Source organism: Pongo pygmaeus, chromosome 7 (assembly GCF_028885625.2).
Source record: "Pongo pygmaeus isolate AG05252 chromosome 7, NHGRI_mPonPyg2-v2.0_pri, whole genome shotgun sequence".
NCBI lineage: Eukaryota > Metazoa > Chordata > Mammalia > Primates > Hominidae > Pongo > Pongo pygmaeus.
The window spans coordinates 58,739,198-58,760,858 of NC_072380.2; the positions used below are offsets into that span (position 1 = coordinate 58,739,198).

Sequence of the window (21,661 nt, forward strand, 5' to 3'; positions counted from 1 at the left end):
ACCAACAGGGTATGAGAACGTCTTTTCCAATGAGACCATTTCCATTACAGTAACACCGATGGAGCTGGTGGCCATTATCCTAAGCAAACTAATGCAGGAACAGAAAATCCAATGCCACATATTCTTACTCATTAGTGGAAACTAAACAATGAGAACTCACGAACACAAAGAGGAGAACAAGAAACTGGGGCCTACTTGAGGGTGGAGGGCAGCAGGAGGGAGAGCATCAAAAAACTACCTATCTGGTATTTTGCTTATTATCTGGCTGATGAAATAATCTGTAGCCCAAATCTCCAAGATACAGTTTACCTATATAACAAACCTGCACATGTACCCTTGAAGCTAAAATTAAAGTTCACTAAAAAGAAAAGAAAATGCCTTTTCCCTCACATTTGCCAATACTGGTTATTTTTCAAATAAATTGACTGGAAAAAATGGTAACACATTGTTTGCTGATTTTCATTCTTCTGATTACCAGACAAGGCTGAATATCTTAGTAAAAGTATAAAATTTGTTCATCATGAATATTAGCCCAAATTAGGATTAGTTTGAATGCACATAGTTATCTCCTGTTAAATGTTGCCATAGGCTTACCTATGATATTCTTCATTCTCTGAAATTGCTGATTTTCAGGTTTTCTGCTCTTTCTTTGTGGAATTAATCCATCATCACCATTGCCAGCAGTGGCACCATCAGTCAGGTTTTCTGATATTCCCACGTTATTACTTCTGTGCCTCTGCATTTCTTCTTCAACCTTGAGTGGAAGTTTGATATTAAGGATAGTTATTGCTTTATTGAATCAAAAGAACCTTTTAATTTTAATTGATTTTATCACTTGACTCAGTTTGTTACTTTAGTCATTAAAAATATTTCACACTTAAATTTAATCCTATATACAGAACTGTTACCATATAATTTTAAGATGCAATTATTATATCATTAGTATATCATTGAAATTTTTGTAACGTTTGCTTCATTTCTGTTTGAATGAATAAAACAATTTTCAAAAATTTCAAAAAGGGACCTCCTTCATTTTGTGCTTTTATTCCCAACCACTCTTCAGAATCTAATATAAATATTCACCCCATCTGACTTGTGGGAGCACACAAATAAAAAGACAAAGATGCAAAATGTGTCTTCTTCCATCTTTACCACCTGGATTTTCCATTAAACAGTCAGATTTAGAGGATGAGACACTGTGGGGCTTCAGGAATAGAAAGGAAGATTGCCCTTTTCCGCACTAAGATATTCTTCTCTCCCGCTGCGTTTGATCATTCTTTTTTCATTTGGTTCCTGGGATATCAAAAACATAAAAGTGCTCACTGCAACATGGGAACCAAAGTTTGCCACAACACAAGGAGGAGAATAAAACTGCTGAGGTGCCAGCATGGAATTCCAGAAAATGAGATGCTCCCCAAATTTCATATTCAATAGCCATAAAATTTTCTAGCTGGAGGATATACAAAATAAGAAATTATCTTCTTTAGCCACATTATCTATTGATAATCAGACTAAAACCAAGAGATAAAATGATTGATCCAAAGCTCCTAAAGTGGCATTACCTAGCATTTTACAGCACCATTCAGGATTATTCCATAATGATGAAGAATATCTCTAGGGTTTGTCTCTAAAACCCAATGTACAGAACTTACCGTTCTGAGTTAAATACTAAATTTTTCGCTGATGATTTATGCTACTTACATGATAGAATCATACATGCCTAAACTTACTACACTTTGTTAAACAACATAATGTAAAAATCTAATTCAACAGAAACATTTGAATATAAAGGTATACCTCTCTATCACAATCCTTATTTATGTCTGGTTCTTGAGACATTTTCTGCAGATGCAAAAATAGAAGGTTAATTTGCTTGCTGTATTTCTCAGATGTCTGATCTTTTGGAGTACATGCTTTTAAAATAATTTTACTCAAGTAATCAAGTATGGACAATGAAAAATTAGAAAATAATTAAAATTAAAATTTATCTGCTAAAGTAAACAAATAATTAAAATTAAGAATTAACTTTTTAATCTATGTTAAGCTACTGTCACATCACTGGCTTTTGACTAACACTTGAAAAATAATTTATCTTAGCCAAAGGGAGAAGAAAAACATGAACCGGCAAACGTAACTGTGTCACCATTTGTTTGGATTAAACTTAATTCATTATGTGTTAAATCTACCAAAAATGAATTAGCAGATGATTTGTAGTGTTGCAAAGCCTTCCTCATTGAAAAGATTTTACTTCACCATACCCTAACTAGTGAGTCCCTACAGTGCATTTAAGTGCTTTTTAAAAAGATTACTAACTGGAGTGTAGACACACTTTAAATTATTAGGAACTGAAATCAACATCAAACAGAAAGAAATGCAAATTCTTAAATTTTAATTTAAATTATATACTGTAATATGATAGTGTTATGTATCTAGACTATCTGCTTAAGTCCAGTTCTAATATATTCTAATGTGTACTAATGACAGTGGATAAACATTTTTAAATAATATGTACTGATTTTCTGCAATTGAAATAAGTTAGAATGTTACTGTGTTTTTACACTAACATCAAAGGCCCCATTCTGCAAAATATGATTCTTGTAATAGGCAGTTGGGTTGCTTTTATGATCTGGTTCTCTCCCTGAACAGAAACCCTGAGGTCAATGACAGACCACAAGGCAGAAGGCATCTTTAACCTTGGCATCAGTGACTGGCAATATGAAACTGCAGATTTTTCAATCACTGGCCATGATTACTTCTTTACCATGAATCCAACTCAGGGACCAACACTGTTACACTGTTCATAATTTCAATTGCTTAATAATATTATCCAATAATTGATGTTACTTTATCATGTTAAGGTGTTGTAAAAATAAAAGAACAGAGTTCTGGAATTTATTTTGCCTCTCTTCCAAAGGGAAAGATTAGCTATAAGCTAATCAAGAAAGCAGGTAAGAATATTTTAAATAAGAGTATTTTAAATTTAAATAATGTTTAAGTTAAATAGCAAATATTAAATTAGAATCTATTGATTCTTCTGTTAATGAGGTTGCTAAATTAAAGCAAACTTTAAGAATTTATTAATAGATTCTTTAAAAAAAGAATCTATTAAAAGATTCTTCAAAAAAAAGAATCTTTTAAAAGATTCTTCAAAAAAAGAATCTTTTAAAAGATTCTTCAAAAAAAAGAATCTTTTAAAAGATTCTTCAAAAAAAAGAATCTTTTAAAAGATTCTTCAAAAAAAAGAATCTATTAAAAGATTCTTCAAAAAAAAGAATCTTTTAAAAGATTCTTCAAAAAAAAGAATCTATTAAAAGATTCTTCAAAAAAAAGAATCTATTGATTCTCAAAGCCTAGTCTGAAAGGTAATTTTATTCGGACTATCTAATATTATTAAAATAAAGAAAACAACATTAAAACAGAAATCTACATTTAAAATTTTACATGCCTCATGCTGGCTATTTTCACTTCCTTTAAGCCTTTGTGGCTCTTCCTCTGATGTCAGCTTTAAGTCTTGTTCTGAAGAGAAATCCATACATTCAATTAAAATTAACCACTTAGAACAATTAAAAACTATTGCCTTTATAAAAATAGATTTAAGACATTTCATTTTGTTTCATAAATTGAGCATTTAAATGAAGCTTAATCTTTCATGAAATAGTTACTTAAGAAATAATTCTCCAAAACTTCAACAAACCACTTGGGGAGACACCAGATGTCACCTGATTGAAGACATACAAACATGTCAAACATTCACTCACAAATTCATCCACCAAACATAAATGAAAAAAACCACCAAAAACACAACTTTAAAATACAGTAGAAACATATAAGGTAACACAGTATATTGTTCTCCACTTCCTAATAGTACCTTATAAATGATTTCCAAAATCACTGCTGATACCTTTATTAGTGTACAATGTCTTCCTAATATCTAGAATGTTTTCCTCCACTATTCTGACAATTTTTTTTGCATCTTTTAAAACAATCCTATGTGAAGTCTTTCTTGACTCTACATGTCTTTCCCCAGATAAACAGGTACCTCTTTCCTTGAGGCTGCCTTTGTACTTTACTGATTTTTCTACTGCATCTTTACCACCTGAACTGTACATTATTGTTCCACATGTGTGTCCCCTCTGCTCCAAGACTGTAGGGGACAGTCTTACACATCACCTTTGCATAAACAGTCTTTATTTTACTCAACAATGTTTTATTGAGTCCTGCTACATACATACCAGGCATTAGGGTTTAAAAAGAATGAAAATAAAGCATGTCAGGGATGGCTTTTCTAGAAATCATGCCCAAGCAGAGACTTAAATATTGAGGCTAGCCAGATTAAAAGGGGTAGGGGGCAGGAAAGGGTGACAGTATGCCAGGAAGCAACAAGATAGGGAGTAAGGCCTGCAAGAGTGAATGTGTATTTGCCTACAATAGAAGGATGAGTGAGTAGGGCATTACCAGCAGTTCAGTAATGCCAGAGAAAGGGCACACAGGGAAAATGGCTAAAGATGGAGGCTGGGGCAGAAGTCAGATTATGAAAGCCTTATGTGCAATTTTAAGATGCTTGGACATTAATGTTCAAGAATGGTCTCTGGTTCTATCTGCATTAGATATAAATCACTTTAAATGCCAAAACCAATATTCCTAGTGAACCATTATTCATTAACACAAGGTAATAGATAGCTCACGTGGACACAGCTGGGATGATACTATGTAGAAAACTCTCAATAATTGTTATGAACACTTGGAAAGTCAATTCTATAATAAAGTCATAGAAACTACAAGAAATCACTTAATATTTGGTTTGAGAAGTTGCTTTCTAAAGTTATAATGCATATAAATATAACTAATAGTTGTGAATTCAGAGCTGTGAAAATAAAGCAAAGAAACCACATTGTGTTTGAGTCAGCCGTCTTTAGATTTCTATATAGTTTTCCCATCTAGTCCCTAAATTCTAAATATAATCCTGCTACTCACTCTCAAATTTACTTTAAATACTAGCCTATACAAAAAAATGCTCTTTCTCTTATTTTTGTTATTTTTATGTTGCTTTTGTTAAAGGAAGAACACAAAAATGCCCTGTTAAAAGGGATTCTGTTTGGTTGCAGGCTGCAAGAGAGGAGGAAACACAAAGCACATTTTGCCAGAAAATGATTTTTTAGAAGTCAGAATATAACATGAAGTCAAGCACAGGCACTCTAGAACTGAATTTGCTGTGCTTCTTTAATACGTTCCTTTCTCTCTTTGTTTTCTGGCAGCTGTGACTCACACAGGTCATGGAGAGTATCATTCCCTAAGGAAAACACAACTCCAATATACATCTTTATATATTAAGTTCATCTGTCCCAATTCTGTGGATGCTGACTGACTTTCAGTTATTGACGGTGACACACATGGACATTTATCATCAACTTTCAGATTCTTGAATCTGTGACAATTCTTATTACTGAGAGACAAACTAGTAGGATGCCAGCTATAAATGCTGATTATCCAATTACCTACTCAAAATATAAGAATATCCCATTAAACATGCACAGAAAAAAAAGCAGTCATTCCTGCTGACCTGCTGCTCTTTGCTATTCTGTATTCACCGGAAAATTTCCTACTCCTTCCTCATGTCCAGGTTAAATGCTAGTGTACACCTGGAAACCTGTGAATCATCTGAGATTTCTCTCTATCCCCCAAACCTTTTTCATTCAATCATCACTAAATCATATTGACTATACCTCTCTTCTGCCTCTGTTTTATATTCTCACTGCCACTGGGAACATAAACATTTACCAAATGGCTTTTGTTTAAAAAAACCCGCCAACTATTAATGTTATTTCTTACATGAAAAAAAAACTTAAGCAAAACAAATGAAAAAGGCATAACACCAAAAAAAGGCCAACATTTTAAAATGAATAACTGAGATTCCTAACTTTATTTATTTCACCATAGATGGGTGAAAACCTTAAATACATTGATACTAGTCCAAGGATGTATGACAAGGAAACTATAGCTGACTACTGCAAAAGCTTCCTTTGTCTCCTGGTTTCTTTACATGGTTACCTTCCATCAACCTCTATGAGGGGTCACAAACTATAGGCCACAGGCCAAATCCAGTCTGTCTTATGGTTTTTTAAATAAAATTTTATTGGATCTCAGTCATGTTTATTTGCTTACATATTATTCATAGTTGCTTTCTCACTATGACAGCAGGGTTAAGTAGATATGACAGAGACCACATAGTCTAAAATATTTCCCACATGGTCCTTTACAGAAAAAGCTTGACAACCCCTATTTTACACCATAGCCAGAATGCCTTAACACTCCAATTTCATCTCCTGACTCCCCTGCTCAAATTTCTCCAGTGAGTCCCTGCATCAACCATTGCTGGCTCCCTACCAATAGCCATTCCTAATTCTTTCTTGCAGAAGAAATACAAATCTATTGGGATACTTATTATCCCAATATTCTTCCCCAGCTTCAGAAAGAGAAATGATTATTCTAAGCTAATCACATAATTACATTTGCTCTCTCAGTGTCCGGTATGAGGATGGGCATGTGGTGTGATCCAGCCAATGAAATGTTACAGGAAGTCCACTGCTTGCTTCTAAGTTTTCTCCCTATTTAAAGAAACACGTGAAGAAAAGCAGCCCTTGCAACGTTGTGTTCTGAGAACAAGATGTTTGGAGCTGTTGCAGATTAGCCAGCCATGAAAGGAGATATGAAGAAGACACTGCCAACAGCACAGCTGAAAGAGGGACAAGTGGGATTCTAGGATATCACTGAACAATCAAAACAACTCTAGTTCCTACTGTTTTAACCACTCCTCATCTAGTATTTGCAGTCCAAAGCATTCTACCTGGTAAATTTCCCATGGCCCACGGGATAAGAGCTACTCATTTCTATAGTATTAAAAATTCGATCATAAATTTGCCTTAGCTTAGTATTCACCTCATTTCCAACCTCTTGTATCTCACACTTTTTGTACTAGCAAAAGTGAACTGCTCGTAAACCCTGCAAAGTTCACTCAAGCATCTTGTCTTTTGCACTTGCTGCTCTTCCTCCCATACAGGCAATCTCATTAGATGTTCTTTCTGCCAAACGCACAATCTCCTTACGAGTTCCTTCTGCGAAACATCATTCTTCTGCTACTTTACCTAGAAAAAATCTATTCAGTCTGCATGCTTACCTTAAATCCTACCTACTTTTTTTTTTTAAGCCTTCATTCCTAATCACATATGTCTGGCACATAATCAATATAATATAAAACCATAAATATAAACTTCCAGTGGGCATCTAGCACACAGTAAGCTCTGAATAAAGTAGCAAAATAATAAAAATGACAATGATAACAACAAGCTCCTGTCTGTATTTTTAACTGTGTTTTGTAGCATTAAAAAAATGCTTAGTATCTAAAAGACATTTGATAGCTATTTGTTAAGTAGATAGGTGAAAACATAAATAAACATGTTTCCTTGTAAATTCTATTGAAAAAGCACAGAAATGAAACAGACACAGCTCTATTCTATTATGAGCACCTTAAAGATCAAAACTACATCTATTCCATCTTTGTCTCCTGCAACATACAAAACCTAACTTACAGAAGCTCTTTGATAAACATATGGCTAGGTCGGGCGCGGTGGCTCAAGCCTGTAATCCCAGCACTTTGGGAGGCCGAGGCGGGCGGATCACGAGGTCAGGAGATCGAGATCATCCTGGCTAACACGGTGAAACCCCGTCTCTACTAAAAAATACAAAAAAAATTAGCCAGGCGTGGTGGCAGGTGCCTGTAGCTACTCGGGAGGCTGAGGCAGGAGAATGGTGTGAACCCGGGAGGCGGAGCTTGCAGTGAGCCGAGATCGCGCCACTGCACTCCAACCTGGGGGACAGAGCGAGACTCCGTCTCAAAAAAAAAAAAAAGATAAACATATGGTTAAATTAAAGGTGTCCTCACACAGTTTGAATTGTACAATATACTAGGTGTCCACATCCAGGTAGCATACTAGCATTTTTGTTATTGTGAAACATTTTTGTACTTTTATTATAATCTGCTGAGCCTAGAGTTGAGCAATTTGTATATTTATTATGACAATCTTTTGGCGAATGGTAGCAGAGCATCTTGTTTTAACAAAATTACTGTTATCACGACAATTAACCAGCAGGTAGAAGAATACATCTTGTTCCAACAAAGTAAATACATCTCTTTGAATTTCAAATTAAAAGGAATAAAGTCAGTAACAGTGAGACCTTGCTGGTACAAGCATATGTAACATGACCTGTGCTTCGCTGTTCATGATCAAAACTTCCTTACTTTTACTTTTTATCTATGGTAGGACCACCCAGAGCAGGCATCCACAACTCCCAGGCCACAGACTGGTACCAGTCCATGGCCTTTTTGGAACCACGCCACACAGGAGGAGGTGAGCACCAGGCAAGCCAGAGAAGCTTCGTCTGTATTTATAGCCATGCCCCATGGCTCATATTACCACCTAAGATCCGCCTCCTGTCAGATCAGTGGTAGCATTAGATACTCATGGGAGCATGAACCCTGTTGTTAACTGCCCATGCGAGGGATCTAGGTTGTGTGCCTCTTATGAGAATCTAATGCCTGATGGTCTGTCACTGTCTCCCTTTGCCCCCAGATGGGACCATTTAGTTGCAAGAAAACAAGCTCAGAGATTCCACTCATTCTACATTATGGTAAGTTGTATAATTGTTTCATTATATATTACAATGTAATAATAATATAAAGTAGCACAATAAATGCAATGTGCTTGAATAATTCTGAAACCATCCACACCTTCCCCTAGTCCAAGGAAAAACTGTCTTTCACAAAACCGATCCCTGGTGCCAAAAAAGCAAAAAGGTTGGGGACAATTGACCTAAAGTAATTCACTATGAGAAGTCTTACCTGGATTGCTGTTTTCAGAACAGTTTTTTGGCATCTGTTTTTCTTTATAGTCAGAAAATAACTGGCAAATTCTATGTATAAAAATGTAATAAATAAAATTATTTTAATACTGATATAAAAATACTTACCAAATGAAAAATTCTTAGAGTATTTCAAATATCAGAATATCAGAAAACAAGATTATCCCATCCACTTATGTGCACATCCTACAAACTTTTCATTAAGCTTTAATTAAAAAAGAAAAAAAGTAAGGTGAAATACTCATAAATTGAGGGCACCATGACTCAGTAAATTAACTTGCATTCGCTTGATATAATAGAAAGTCCCAACTCTGAAGAAGTCCTAGCTCCATAATGAACAGCTATTTGTTCTTGGAAAATTTACTTCTCTTAGGCTCAATGTCTTCTTCTACAAAGTAAGGAATTTGCTGCCTTATTTCACTAAGCTATAAAGATTTAACAAGATAAATTTTTTAAATGCTCACAGAAATAGTAAAGCAATGGAATAATCTGTTCCTAAACTTTATGACTGAAATTATCTTCAAATCCCAAATAAAACCCAATGTGTAGCTAGGTGCAGTGGCTCACACCTGTAATCCCAGCACTTTGGGAGGCCAAGGCAGGCAGATCACGAGGTCAAGAGATCGAGACCATCGTGGCCAACATGGTGAAACCCCGTCTCTACTAAAAATACAAAAAATTAGGTGGGTGTGGTGGCACGCACCTGTAGTCCCAGCTATTTGAGAGGCTGAACCAGGAGAATCGCCTAAACCTGGGAGGTGGAGGTTGCAGTGTGCCAAGGTCGTGCCACTGCACTCCAGCCTGGCAACAGAGCAAGACTCAGTCTAAAAACCCAAAGTGTATTTTGTTCATAGGTCCTAATATGCAAATGTTGTAGCTTTCAGGAAATGTTATTGTCTTTTGTTTATTAGTTGTCCTACTCTTTATGGCTTATAATTCAAAGCATCTCAACTATTTCAGAGTTTATAATTAAATTTATTCATAAATATCTCATTAAAGTAGGTAACATGATTGTCCACTATTATGGAGTTTATCCATCACAACCAGGGCAGAAAAACCAATGGACGGATGTCAAGACCTGGCTTGGACCAATGATCCTTCTCTACAGACTCACACTCTGAACCAGCAGATGTTTGTTAGGATAATGCTTCATATCCATGTTCATCTCCAGCTGATATGGGAGACCAAAATCCTATTTATTTGTTTTAGGTTCCATGAAGAAGTTGCAAATTCACATTCTCTAATTTTTGAGATACATACTAACAACATATTTTGCACACAACACTCTACACATTATTCAGCTCCGGGGACATCTCATAGGCCACCTTACATTAATATTTTTGTAGCGAAAATCACAATTTCAATATTTAGATGGCACCCATTTTGCTTTGATTAACACTGTTTCCTTAGAGTTAGTGAGCAAATAGTCAAATGACCTTCCAGTGACTGTGCAAAATATGGAACGCTTCAAAAATTTGTGCAGCCTCCCTATGCAGGGGCCATGCTAATTTTCTCTGTATTGTTCCAATTTTAGGATATGTGCAGCCGAAGCAAGCACAAAGCCCTACTTTTACACATGGACAGTGATGAGTCATGAACAAGATTTGGCTCTCAGTCTAACTAACCTACTTGAGATCTCGAGAATTATCTCCAATGGCTTCCTGTGAGGTAGAACTTGAAAATATTTTTAAATCTTGAGGAAGAGATGCAAGTAGCTTGGGAGATTTTCATTATCATGGAAAACAGATCACTCAAGGGGCCAACCACAACTGGGTGCCCACTGCTCTAGGGAAGGTTAACATGGGGCTTTCTACTGCCTAAGGTACTATACAGGATATAAAGGTGCCTCAGGATATGTACCTGGTAGCAAAGAAGAAGAAACAAACACTGATCTCTTTCTGCCACATTATTTGAACCTCTCTGACAGTTTAGAACAAGCCCAACTAATATCTGCTAGAGTAAAGACCAACACAGGACTCAAAAGATCTCTTAACATGAAGTTCTCAGTTAAGTCTAGGATAAGATGTGGGCTCCACATCAGGTTTTGAATGTGGGGGGAATTGAATAACTGATGGTAGAAAGGAAAAGGTATTATTCTGTAAGCTGACAGATACTGCCAATAATATTCATTTTAATGTCCCAATCACAGAGACAAAAGTCAAATTAGGCCAGGCATGGTGTCACACCTGTAATCCTAGCATTTTGGGAGTCTGAGGCGGAATTGCTTGAGCCCAGGAATTCAAGACCAGCCTGGGAAACATGGCAAAAACCCCATCTCTACTAAAAAAAAAAAACAACAAAAAAACTTTAAGCCAAAGGAAACTTGGGGTTCAAATGAATAGGTATTGCTCATTTTTTCAATACTTAGATTTATAGAATATATGTAAATCAGATATTTCCAATGATAAATACTAGGATTTGAAACTATTATAAATTTTCTTTTTTAATGAATTTATGAAACTATTCGTGGAGTTTTTTCTGACTTTTACACTCAGGGGTATATGTGCAGGATGTACAGGTTTGTTACATAGGTAAATGTGTGCCAAGGGGGTTGGTTGTACAAATTATTTCATCACCCAGGTATTAAGCCCAGTACCCATTAGTTACATTTCCTGCTTCTCTCCCTCCTCCCTCCAATAGGCCCCAGTGTGTGTTGCTCCCCTCTAGGTATCTATGTGTTCTCATCATTTAGCTCCCCCTTATAAGTAAGAACATGCAGTATTTGGTTTTCTGTTCCTGAGTTAGCTTGCTAAGGAGAATGGCCTCCAACACCATCCACGTCCATGCAAACACTATGGGCTCTCATTCTTTTTTATGGCTGCATCGTATTCCATGGTGTTTATGTACCATATTTTAGTTCTTAAAAGTACTAAAACAGTCTTTATCCAAGACTGTTATAAATTTTCAAAAGGACAGTTAAACGTTATTTTTTACTATTTTCTACCTTCAGAAATGTTTTTGTTTGAAAGGAGGGAGGAAAAGCTTCAGTTGAGATTAAGTCCTATTACTCCAATTTTAAATCTCTCACCTTGCTCAGGCTGGGCAGGTATACATGAAGTTTTCAAAGACGGAAGGGTACTGCGAGATAGTAGACTATGCCTGCCACATAGCTGGCTTACGTTTGATGAATAAATGGATTGAAAGGATGGATAAACACAGCTGGGGAGTTCAATTTTTTTTTTTTTTTGGAGACAGAGTCTCTTGTTGCCCAGGCTAGAGTGCAATGGTGCAATCTTGGCTCACCATAACCTCTGCCTCCGTGTTCAAGTGATTCTCCTGCCTCAGCCTCCCAAGTAGTTGGGATTACAGGCATGTGCCATCACAGCCGGCTAATTTTGTATTTTTAGTAGAGACGGGGTTCCTCCATGTTGGTCAGGCTGGTCTCGAACTCCAAACCTCAGGTGATCCGCCCGCCTCGGCTTCCCAAAGTGCTGGGATTACAGGCGTGAGCCATCGCGCTCGGCCCAAGTTCAATATTTTTAAAGAAAACTCCTGTAGAGCAATACATTTGCAATAGTATGATCATTTATATTTGCTATTTTAGCTTTCATAAAGATATAACTAAAATGATTAATCCATACTTCTTGAACATGTTCATCTACATATAATGAAAAGATACTTACACAATAAAATGCATACATAATAAAATCTACATATAAAATCTACAGGCACAGGCAAAAATATTCCCTCTACTTCTGAAGAGGCTAAAAGTTCACATAAGATATCCATTCACATAAATAAGTAATAGAAACTGAGAATTTATCTATGCAAATATTATATTCCTTCTCTTCCCAAGGATTATTTCATTCATAATGAACCTTAACTAGAACTTTTCAGATGTTCATTGCAGAAATCACAGATAAGAAAAAGGGAAAAACTTCACTTACAATACAAATGCCCAGAAATCAGTTTTATCATATTTTCACCTAACACAAGAGCATATTCTGTTTGTGTGTATGTATAACCTGTTTTTTTCTCACTTGATATACCAAAGTATATCTTCCAATGTCAACGTATATCTGTATCTATTGACACCCTCGATGGTTACATATTATGCCATCCTATGGATGCACTGAAATTTGTTCATAAAATCTGTTATGAATTCTTAATACACTGCTATTTTAAGCAATACTGAGCAACACAGATCTATCAATTTCCCAAAGATATTTCAGTACAATGGAATTGATGGGTAAAAGGCATATACATTTTAAAAATGTGGTTCTTATCACCAAAGTGTCTATTTGAAAAGTCACAGCAACTTAAACTTTAAGCAACTGTATAAGTACCACTGCTTGTCATCCTTACAAACTTTGCGGATAGAAAACAGTAGTTCGATCCTCTTTTAAATTCCTTCTCTCACCAGGAACACTAACTGTTTTCCTATGTGCATAGGTCACCAGTAGATCTGCAAAAAAGTACTTTGCCCACTTTTAAATTGAGCTTATTTTACTTGTTTTCTTGTTGATTTGAAAGAATTATCTGTAAAATGAAAATACATTTCTTATCTAATATATATATAGTAAATATTTTGCAAGTATGTTGTCTTTTGTTAATTTTTTTCTCATATACAAGGTGTTTTAATTTTTATTTTTCCAAAACAACCTTCAGAATGCTTGCTTGCGAGGTTCTTAGAAGGTCTTTTTCAAGATAAAAATATATCTGTATAAATAGGCATTTGTGTTTTCTTCTGGTACTTTTCTCATTTTGAATATTTAAAACTTTTAATCTATATTCCATCAGAAACTTATTTTTGTGACATAAACATCAAGTTTTCTCCAAACAGCAGGCATTTCATTTACTAATAATTCATCTTTTTCTACTAACATGAAACGTCACCATTATCAACTTCTAAATTCTTACATATATTTGGGTAGTTCTGGATTTTCTATTCTGTTCTATTCATTTATGTCTTTTCAGCTGCTGGTAAACAATTTGTGGAAATAGTATATTTTGATACCTAGAAAGGCAAGTCTTTTTCCATACAATAGTAAAAGACAGCATGTGTAACTTAAAAATGTTAAAACTTTTATATTTTTATTTGGGCTTAGGTAAAAGTGATAAATATAGAAAGAACTCACATCTTGAGAAAAATGAATCTTTCCATTTAAGGACATGAACCATCTTCCCATTTCAGTTTCTTTCTAAGATTCCTCAGTGAAGAACATATTTATATAGGGATACATTGACATAAAATGCACACTGGATTTTATCTGAAGAATAGCCCAGAAGTCGATATATTATGGGAATTATTTCTCATTACACACCTTTCTCTAATGCGTATAACATTGTTTTAAATGTGTACATTAAAAATATCTGCTGCATAGACTTAATTTTGCAAGTTAAACCACTTTAAAACAGTCTATTAAGTGTTATATAAAGGAAATTATTATTGGATTGGAAATCAGCCAAAGTTTTTTGTGTTTCTGCTAATAAAGAGGCCTTTGTGCCAACCTCTCTGAGGTTTCCACACTCAGGGTGCTGTGGGGCCTGCAGAGGCAAGAAAGCCAGCCCTCCCCCATCCCACAGGAGGGCAAATCCCCACCCCATCCCCGCACATTCCACCTCCTCCCAGCCCCAGGACTGGTTACCTCTTCTTCTTGTCCCTCTTGTTCACGCCAGGGCCCCTGAGCCCGACGATAAGATCCGCTCTGGGGACTTTACCCCATCAGGCAGCTCTGTGGAGCTTGCCCAGATCTTCTTGATGGACGTGGTATCTTGGCTCCAAAAAGGCGATGTCGTTGTGGTCTCCCAGAGAGCCTACGTTGTTCTTGCCACTGCCCCCGCAGCAGGGGAAGCAGTGGCAGCACCACTTGCCCATCTTGCTGCTGAGGCCAAAGGGCTTCTTCATAGCGGAGGCAGCCGGCTTTGAAGAAACCTCAACCCCCATCCTCTTTTACCAGCCTGGGGAGCCAAGTAGTAGCTAGCCAATCACCTCTGCCAACAAATTTCACCAACAAGCAGGAAACTCTAGGTTTCCAATCTGTTAGAGGAGAAACGTCAGGCCCAGCCAAAACCCGCCAAAGCAGGGGAGCCCAGCCCAGGCGGGGATAGGCCAAGCCCAGCGGGATTTGAAAGGCCACACCCACCTGGGGAAATCCCACTCCCACCCGGCGTGGGGAAAGCCCACACCCACCCCACGCCCACCCAGGGAAGCCCACGCCCACGCCCACCTGGAGAAAGGCCAAGCCCCTCCACCCACCCGCCGAGGAAACACCCAGCCCAGCCAGGGGAATGCCAACCCCAGCCAAGAAAAGGTCAAGCCCAGCAAAGGAATGCCCAGGGAGGAAATGCCAATCCACTTGAGGACCACAAAGCGAAGCGACCAACGCCAAGCCAAGCAAGGAACGCCAAGTCAAGCGACCAACACCAAGCCAAGCGAGGAACGCCAAGCCAAGCCGTTACACACGCATGCGCAGAACACCAAGCCAAACCGCTGCGGCGTGCGCGTGCGGCGTACCTCAGATGCCAAGTTACTGCACCTGGCACAGTGTCCGACGTGTGCAACCCGCATGCTTGTAAGTTCTGGTGCCACAAATGTCAGTGACAGCCTTGTGTTCCCGCCAGACTTCGTGGAAACTAGTCAAGCTTCAGGCCATTGAGAAGGAGAGGCAGCCCGTGGGAAAAGGCGTCTACAAGCAGGACTGGGGCCAGAGCGCCTGGAACTTGAGGATGCTGACTGTCTCCTCTGAAGAAAGGCCCGAAGACACTCGTGGCAGTGCTATGCCCAGGTAGCCGCAGCTGCAGGGGGAGGGGCAGGCTGGCGGAACTCGCTGCAAATGGCCTAAAAATCGTGGAACATAAGCCGCCCACGGTCCCCAGGCCCTGCTGGGCGGGGGGAGGAGCACGAGCACCTACCACTGACGGTGAGATGCAGAAAGGCATCCCTATGTGCAGATCCTGGGAACAGGATGCTGCAAGCCCCAGGGCGCCAGATCAGGCAACCCTGTCAGCACAGTTGAGCTGGACCCGGGCAGTGGTGCTGTGACCCTCCTGCGGGGACCCTCCTGCTACACAGCTCCACGTGGCCAGGCTCCAGGGTACTCACCCGAACAGCAGGCGCTTTGGTGTGGGATGAAAAATGGATTCCGAACCTGGGACACAGACCTGCTCTTGCCAACAAAAGTAGAGAGGAAGACAATTAGCAGTGCAAAAAGAATGTATTCTTTTGTAACTCGAGTCTTGCCTGATCTGCAGGGTTAAGCTAAGGCTCCTCTTGCTTGATACTAAATGAACTTTTGAATGAAATAGAGAAAAAGAAAGAAGACACACACACTAAATCGCCTTGTCCCACTGTGATCCCCTGAGCCAGCAAGCAAGGGGAGGCCTGGCCTCCTGGGCCCTCTCCCCACCTGAGGGCAGAGCAGTTTCCTCCAGGGTTGCAGGGAGCAGCTGGGCTCAGTGGGGCTGGGCCACCCTTCCTTCGTTTATGGGCATCCCCACACCTGCATTCCCCCACGCAGAGTTCCGTGATCTGGGTTCAAATCCCAGCTCCGACCCTCAGCACCTGTGCCACCTGGCAAATGCCTTACCCCCAGGCACTTGCTGTCTGTGTCCTTCTCGACAGGAGGGATGGGAGCCGGTGTCCCTGGCATGCAGTGTTGTGACAGTAAAACACAAGCGGGAGCAGGCAGACACATGGACAGGGGCCTGGCTGCTGGGGGTGCTCACCAGAGGGCATCAACCCATCTGCCTATGTGGTCTTGCAAGTCTCAGCATTTATTAGGCACCTGACTATGGTAGACAGCTGAACAAAGCCCTGAGCTGCCCTGGGGAATGTGACCAGGGTGATGGACCAGGAAGGACAGTTGGGGTGCTTGGCACGAGTAAGGAGGGGCCAGAGAAATGCCAGTCTCTTCCCACCAGCTATGGGTCCTGGATCATCTGTATGGGGCACCGAGAACCCAGAGATGCCACAAGGTTTGAGCCGCATCCTGGGCTTCCTGAATTCCAGCCCAGCCATGGCCCGGGCTTGGGGGTACTTTGGGATCTTAGTTGGGATGAGGAGGGGCTAGGTGACACTCCTCCTATGTCCCAGGATCTGATCAAGAAGGTGGTGCCCTGTCACTGCCTGGGACCATCTGGTCTCAGTGAAACAATTAGGGCGGGAAGACCCTAGCACCCACCTTCTGGGCCACCAACACCCAGGTCCACAGTGTGGCCACCTGAGTCAGCACCACTTGCCTTGGGAGCCAGAGCAGGAAGGCCCAGACAAGACTAGCATGGTGGAGCAGTGGATGCAGGTAGGCAGGATGTGCTGTGCAGATCCAAAGGACCCCTCTCTGGAGACTTGGGCATAACCTCTCTATCTTAAAAAAAATCATTGCCTGTAATCTCAGCACTTTGGGAGGCCGAGGCGGGCGGATCATGAGGTCAGGAGATCGAGACCATCCTGGCTAACACAGTGAAACCCCGTCTCTACTGAAAATACAAAAAATTAGCCGGGTGTGGTGGCGGACACCTGTAGTCCCAGCTACTCAGGAGGCTGAAGCAGGAGAATGACATGAACCCGGGAGGCAGAGCTTGCAGTGAGCCAAGATCGTGCCACTGCACTCCAGCCTGGGCAACACAGCAAGACTCCATCTCAAAAAAAAAAAAAAAAAAAAATCATTGACACCCGTAATATTTTACCTATTTACCTATTTTACTCATTTATAGGGTGCATACGAGTGTTTATTACATGCAGTGAATGTGTATTCTGGCTACTTTGAAATATTGTTGCTTAGCTACCCTAGTCTGCTGTCAAACATTACACCTTATTTCTTCTAACTGTATGTTTGCGCCCAATAGCCACCCTCTCTTCATTCTCCCTTCCACACACCCGGTCTTCCCGGACTCTAGTATCTGCCATTGTATTCTCTGTGTCCATGAGATCAAGTTTTTTTAGCTCCCACATGTGAGTGAGAACCTGCAGTATCTGTCTTTCTGTGCCTGGCTTATTCCACTTAACATAATGACTTCCAGATCGACCCATGTTTTTGCAAATGATATGATTTCATTATTTTTTATTGCCAAATAGTATTTTATTGTATACATTTTGCACATTTTACTTAGCTATTCATTTGTTGATGGATACTTGGGTTGATTCTGTATCTTTGCTATTGTGAATAGTGCTGTGATAAACATGACAACGCAGGTATCCCTTTGCTACACTAAATTTTTTTTTTTTTTTGAAAGAATCTCACTCTGTCACCCAGTCTGGAGTTCAGTGGTGCAATCTCGCCTCACCGCAAGCTCCGCTTCCTGGGTTCAAGTGATTCTCCTGCCTCAGCCTCCCCAAGTAGCTGGGATTACAGGTGTGCACCACAATGCCTGGCTAATTATTTTTTGTATTTTTAGTGGAGATGGGGTTTCTCCATGTTATCTAGGCTGGTCTCAAACTCCTGACCTCAAGTGATACACCTGCCCCAGCCTCCCAAAGTGCTGGGATTACAGGCATGAGCCACCACGCCTGGCCTGAACTCTTTCCTTTGGATAAATACCCAGTAGTGGGAACGTTGGACCATACAGTACTTCTATGTTTAAGTTTTTTAGAATTCTCCATACTGGTTTCCATTGTGGTTATACTGATTTGCATTCCTACTGACAGTATAACAGAGTTTCCATTTCTCTGCATTCTCACCAGCATCTGTTATTTTTTGTCTTTTTAATAATAGCCATTCTGAGGTGAGATGATATCTCGTTGTGGTTTTGATTTGCATTTCCCTGATCAATGATGTTGAGCATTTTCTCATATACCTGTTAGCCATTTGTAAGTCTTTTGAGAAATGTCTATTCCTGTCCTTGGCCCGTTTTTAATGGGATTGTTTTGTTACTTTTGAGGAATTTGAGTTCCTTGTATACTCTGCATATTAGTCCCCTGTCAGATGAGTAATTTGCAGTTATTTTCTCCCATTCAAGAGGCTGTCTCTTCACTGTGTTGTTTCTTTTCCTGTGCAGAAGCTATATCCCACTCATCTATTTTTGCTTTTGTTGCCTGTGCTTTTGAGATCTCAGCCATAAATTATTTGCTAAACCAATGTCCTGAAGAGTTTTCCCTATGTTTTTTTCTAGCAGTTTCATAGTTCCAGGTCTTACATTTAAGTCTTTAATCTATCTTGAGCTGGCTTCTATCTTCTACTTTAGAAATGGAAGTTCAGAATGATTTTGCTGAGATAGTAAGAAGACTGTGCATAACTAGAAATAATGGTCAGGAGAAAGCCATTGTGTGTTAATAAGGGGGCATTTTTTGTTTGTTTTTGAGATGGAGTCTCACTGTCACCAGGCTGGAGTGCAGTGGTGCGATCTTGGCTCACTGCAACCTCTGCCTCCCAGGTTCAAACAATTCTCCTGCTTCAGCCTCCCGAGTAGCTGGGACTACAGGTATGCACCACCACACCTAGCTAATTTTTGTATTTTTAGTAGAGATGGGGTTTCACCATGTTGGCCAGGATGGTCTAGATCTCTTGACCTCGTGATCTGCCTGCCTTGGCCTCCCAAAGTGCTGGGATTACAGACATGAGCCACTGCACCTGGCCAATAAGGGGGTATTTTTGTATATTTCTTTCTCAGAAACAAAGAGGCCAATTCCACATCGAAATTAAATGTATGATTTTCAAAAAGGACGCCTTGAGAATCTAACCAAATCTAACCCTTATTTAAAATTATTTGGTAAACTATGTCACTTGAGGTAGAGGAAGATAAGAATTACAGGAAGTTGAATTCTTGAAAAACCCACAAAAATGTACTGTGCTTGGAGAGAAACTTGTAAAAGTTATTGCCCCTTTACTATGATTTGCTATGAAAAATACTGTAATATATCACTACTTTTATTTGATAAGATTTTAGCTGATTAAAGTTTTGGTCTTAATTGCTATTTTACAAAATAGATGCTCACTCTGAGCATATACTTCTACAACCAGTTTTAGGAACTTAAAATTTTTATATAATTTCATATGTTGTTACAAGAATAGTACAAAGAATGATCCTTCTCTTAATCAGGACTCACCAATTTCTAACATTTTGTTCCATTTTGTATCATTTGTCTATTTACATACCTTTTTTTTAGTAATTTGAGAGGAAATTATGGACATAATCACCCCTAGGTGTGTATTTCCTAAGAATAAGGGTATTTTTTTTTTTTTTTTTTTTTTTTTGAGATGGAGTCTAGCTCTGTCGCCCAGGCTGGAGCGCAGTGGTGCGATCTCAACTCACTGCAAGCTCCGCCTCCCAAGTTCCTGCCATTCTCCTGCCTCAGCCTCCCGAGTAGCTGGGACTACAGGTGCCCGCCACTACATCTGGCTAATTTTGTATAGTTTTAGTAGAGACAAGGTTTCACCTGTGCTAGCCAGGATGATCTCGATCTCCTGACCTCGTGATCTGCCCACCTCGGCCTCCCACGTCTGGCCACCACACCTGGCCAGAATAAGGGTATTCTTTTACCCAACTCCAGAATAATTATTAAAATTGGGATTTTTTGGGGGGAGGGGGGACGAGGTGTTGCTCAGGCTGGAGTGCAGTGGCACGATCTTGACTCACTGCAGCCAGTGAGCTACCTCAGCCTCTGGAGTAGCTGGGACTACACGTTTGTGCCACCATGCCCAGCTAATTTTTGTATTTTTGGTAAAGACAGAGGGGGTGGAAATCTCACCATGTTGCCTAGGCTGGTCTCCAACTCCTGGCCTCAAGCAATCCTCCCACCTCACGCTCCCAAAGTGCTAGGATTACAGGCCTGAGCCACCATACCTGGCCTGATCCCAGTTTTAGAAAAACTCTGTATCTAAGTGTACGGATATGTTGGGTAATCACTTTCAAATTTTGGAAACTTTGCTTTTTTATATAATCAGAAGGATTCCATAAATGTACTTTGACTTGAAATAATATTTTACTGAGGCCAGAGATACATAGCTGTGACCTGGACTAGTTCTTCTCATCACCTCCCCTCCCCACACCCTGCAGGTCCTGAGGTCAGTGGCCTTCCTGCCTGAGTCTTGGCTGCCTATGCTGCTGGCCATGGGTGAGAGGACAGCCTGCCCAATGAGTGTCAGTGTGCTTGTTGTTTGTGTGCTTCTGTTGCATTTCTTGTATCTCGTTTTTTGCTTTTGCCATCTCTGTTTCTCCCTTTCCTCCCTGAGTCCTGCACTGGCAGTGCACTACCCACCTCTGAGTGGAGGGCAAGCCAGGCCCATGGCCACATGATCCACTCCCTCAGAAACACTCAGTTATGCCTATTTGAATTAATGACTGGAAGCCCATGTGTTTAGAAATTTCACTTTCAATAATAGATTCTGCCCTACCACCCTATTGCAGGCATGGCAAATTATTGCAAGGAACGCACGTACTACATCCAGTCCTATCAGCAACCGACTAAAGCCTTTCCCATAATAGCATCCTCAACAACCTTTTAATGACATTCTGTAAGCAGATTTTTTCTATTGGAGAAAACATTAGAGAAAAACTGCTTGAGTTTTGTTGGAAGAGACTGTATCTGGTACAGTGAGCAACAAATACAGCAGTAAAACCAAGACATCAATACTTGGGTTCACATTTCACAACTAAAAAAGAAATTCAGAATTCCACACAATTGGAAGACTACTCAAATAGAAAATCTCAAAGTGAGGATTCTCAGAGATCCTCCAGGAGCAACTGATCTGCACAAGCAGACAACTGACCCAAGACCTTCAGAATAAGCAGTGAGAGTGGACGGTGGATAGCTTCTGTCTAACACATCAGACCAAGACTCCTAATTCCTGTTTTGGTTTTTACCTGC

At 39.7% G+C, this 21,661-nt stretch overlaps 1 protein-coding gene and 1 non-coding gene across 2 annotated transcripts in view; both read right to left on the reverse strand.

Moving 5' to 3' along the window:
• LOC129042073 (POTE ankyrin domain family member A) overlaps positions 1 to 14,764 on the reverse strand; it is a 118,466-nt gene extending 103,702 nt beyond the window's left edge. The window contains 7 exon segments of the mRNA XM_063668483.1: positions 595 to 616; positions 619 to 754; positions 1,798 to 1,842; positions 3,446 to 3,516; positions 8,897 to 8,967; positions 14,505 to 14,571; positions 14,605 to 14,764. Of these exon segments, the coding sequence (XP_063524553.1) occupies positions 595 to 616; positions 619 to 754; positions 1,798 to 1,842; positions 3,446 to 3,516; positions 8,897 to 8,967; positions 14,505 to 14,571; positions 14,605 to 14,764 (572 nt within the window).
• On the reverse strand, positions 10,368 to 10,474 carry LOC129043245 (U6 spliceosomal RNA). Its single transcript, XR_008504351.1, has one exon. It is a non-coding gene; the product is annotated as a U6 spliceosomal RNA (small nuclear RNA).
• Positions 14,765 to 21,661: the final 6,897 nt, after the last annotated feature.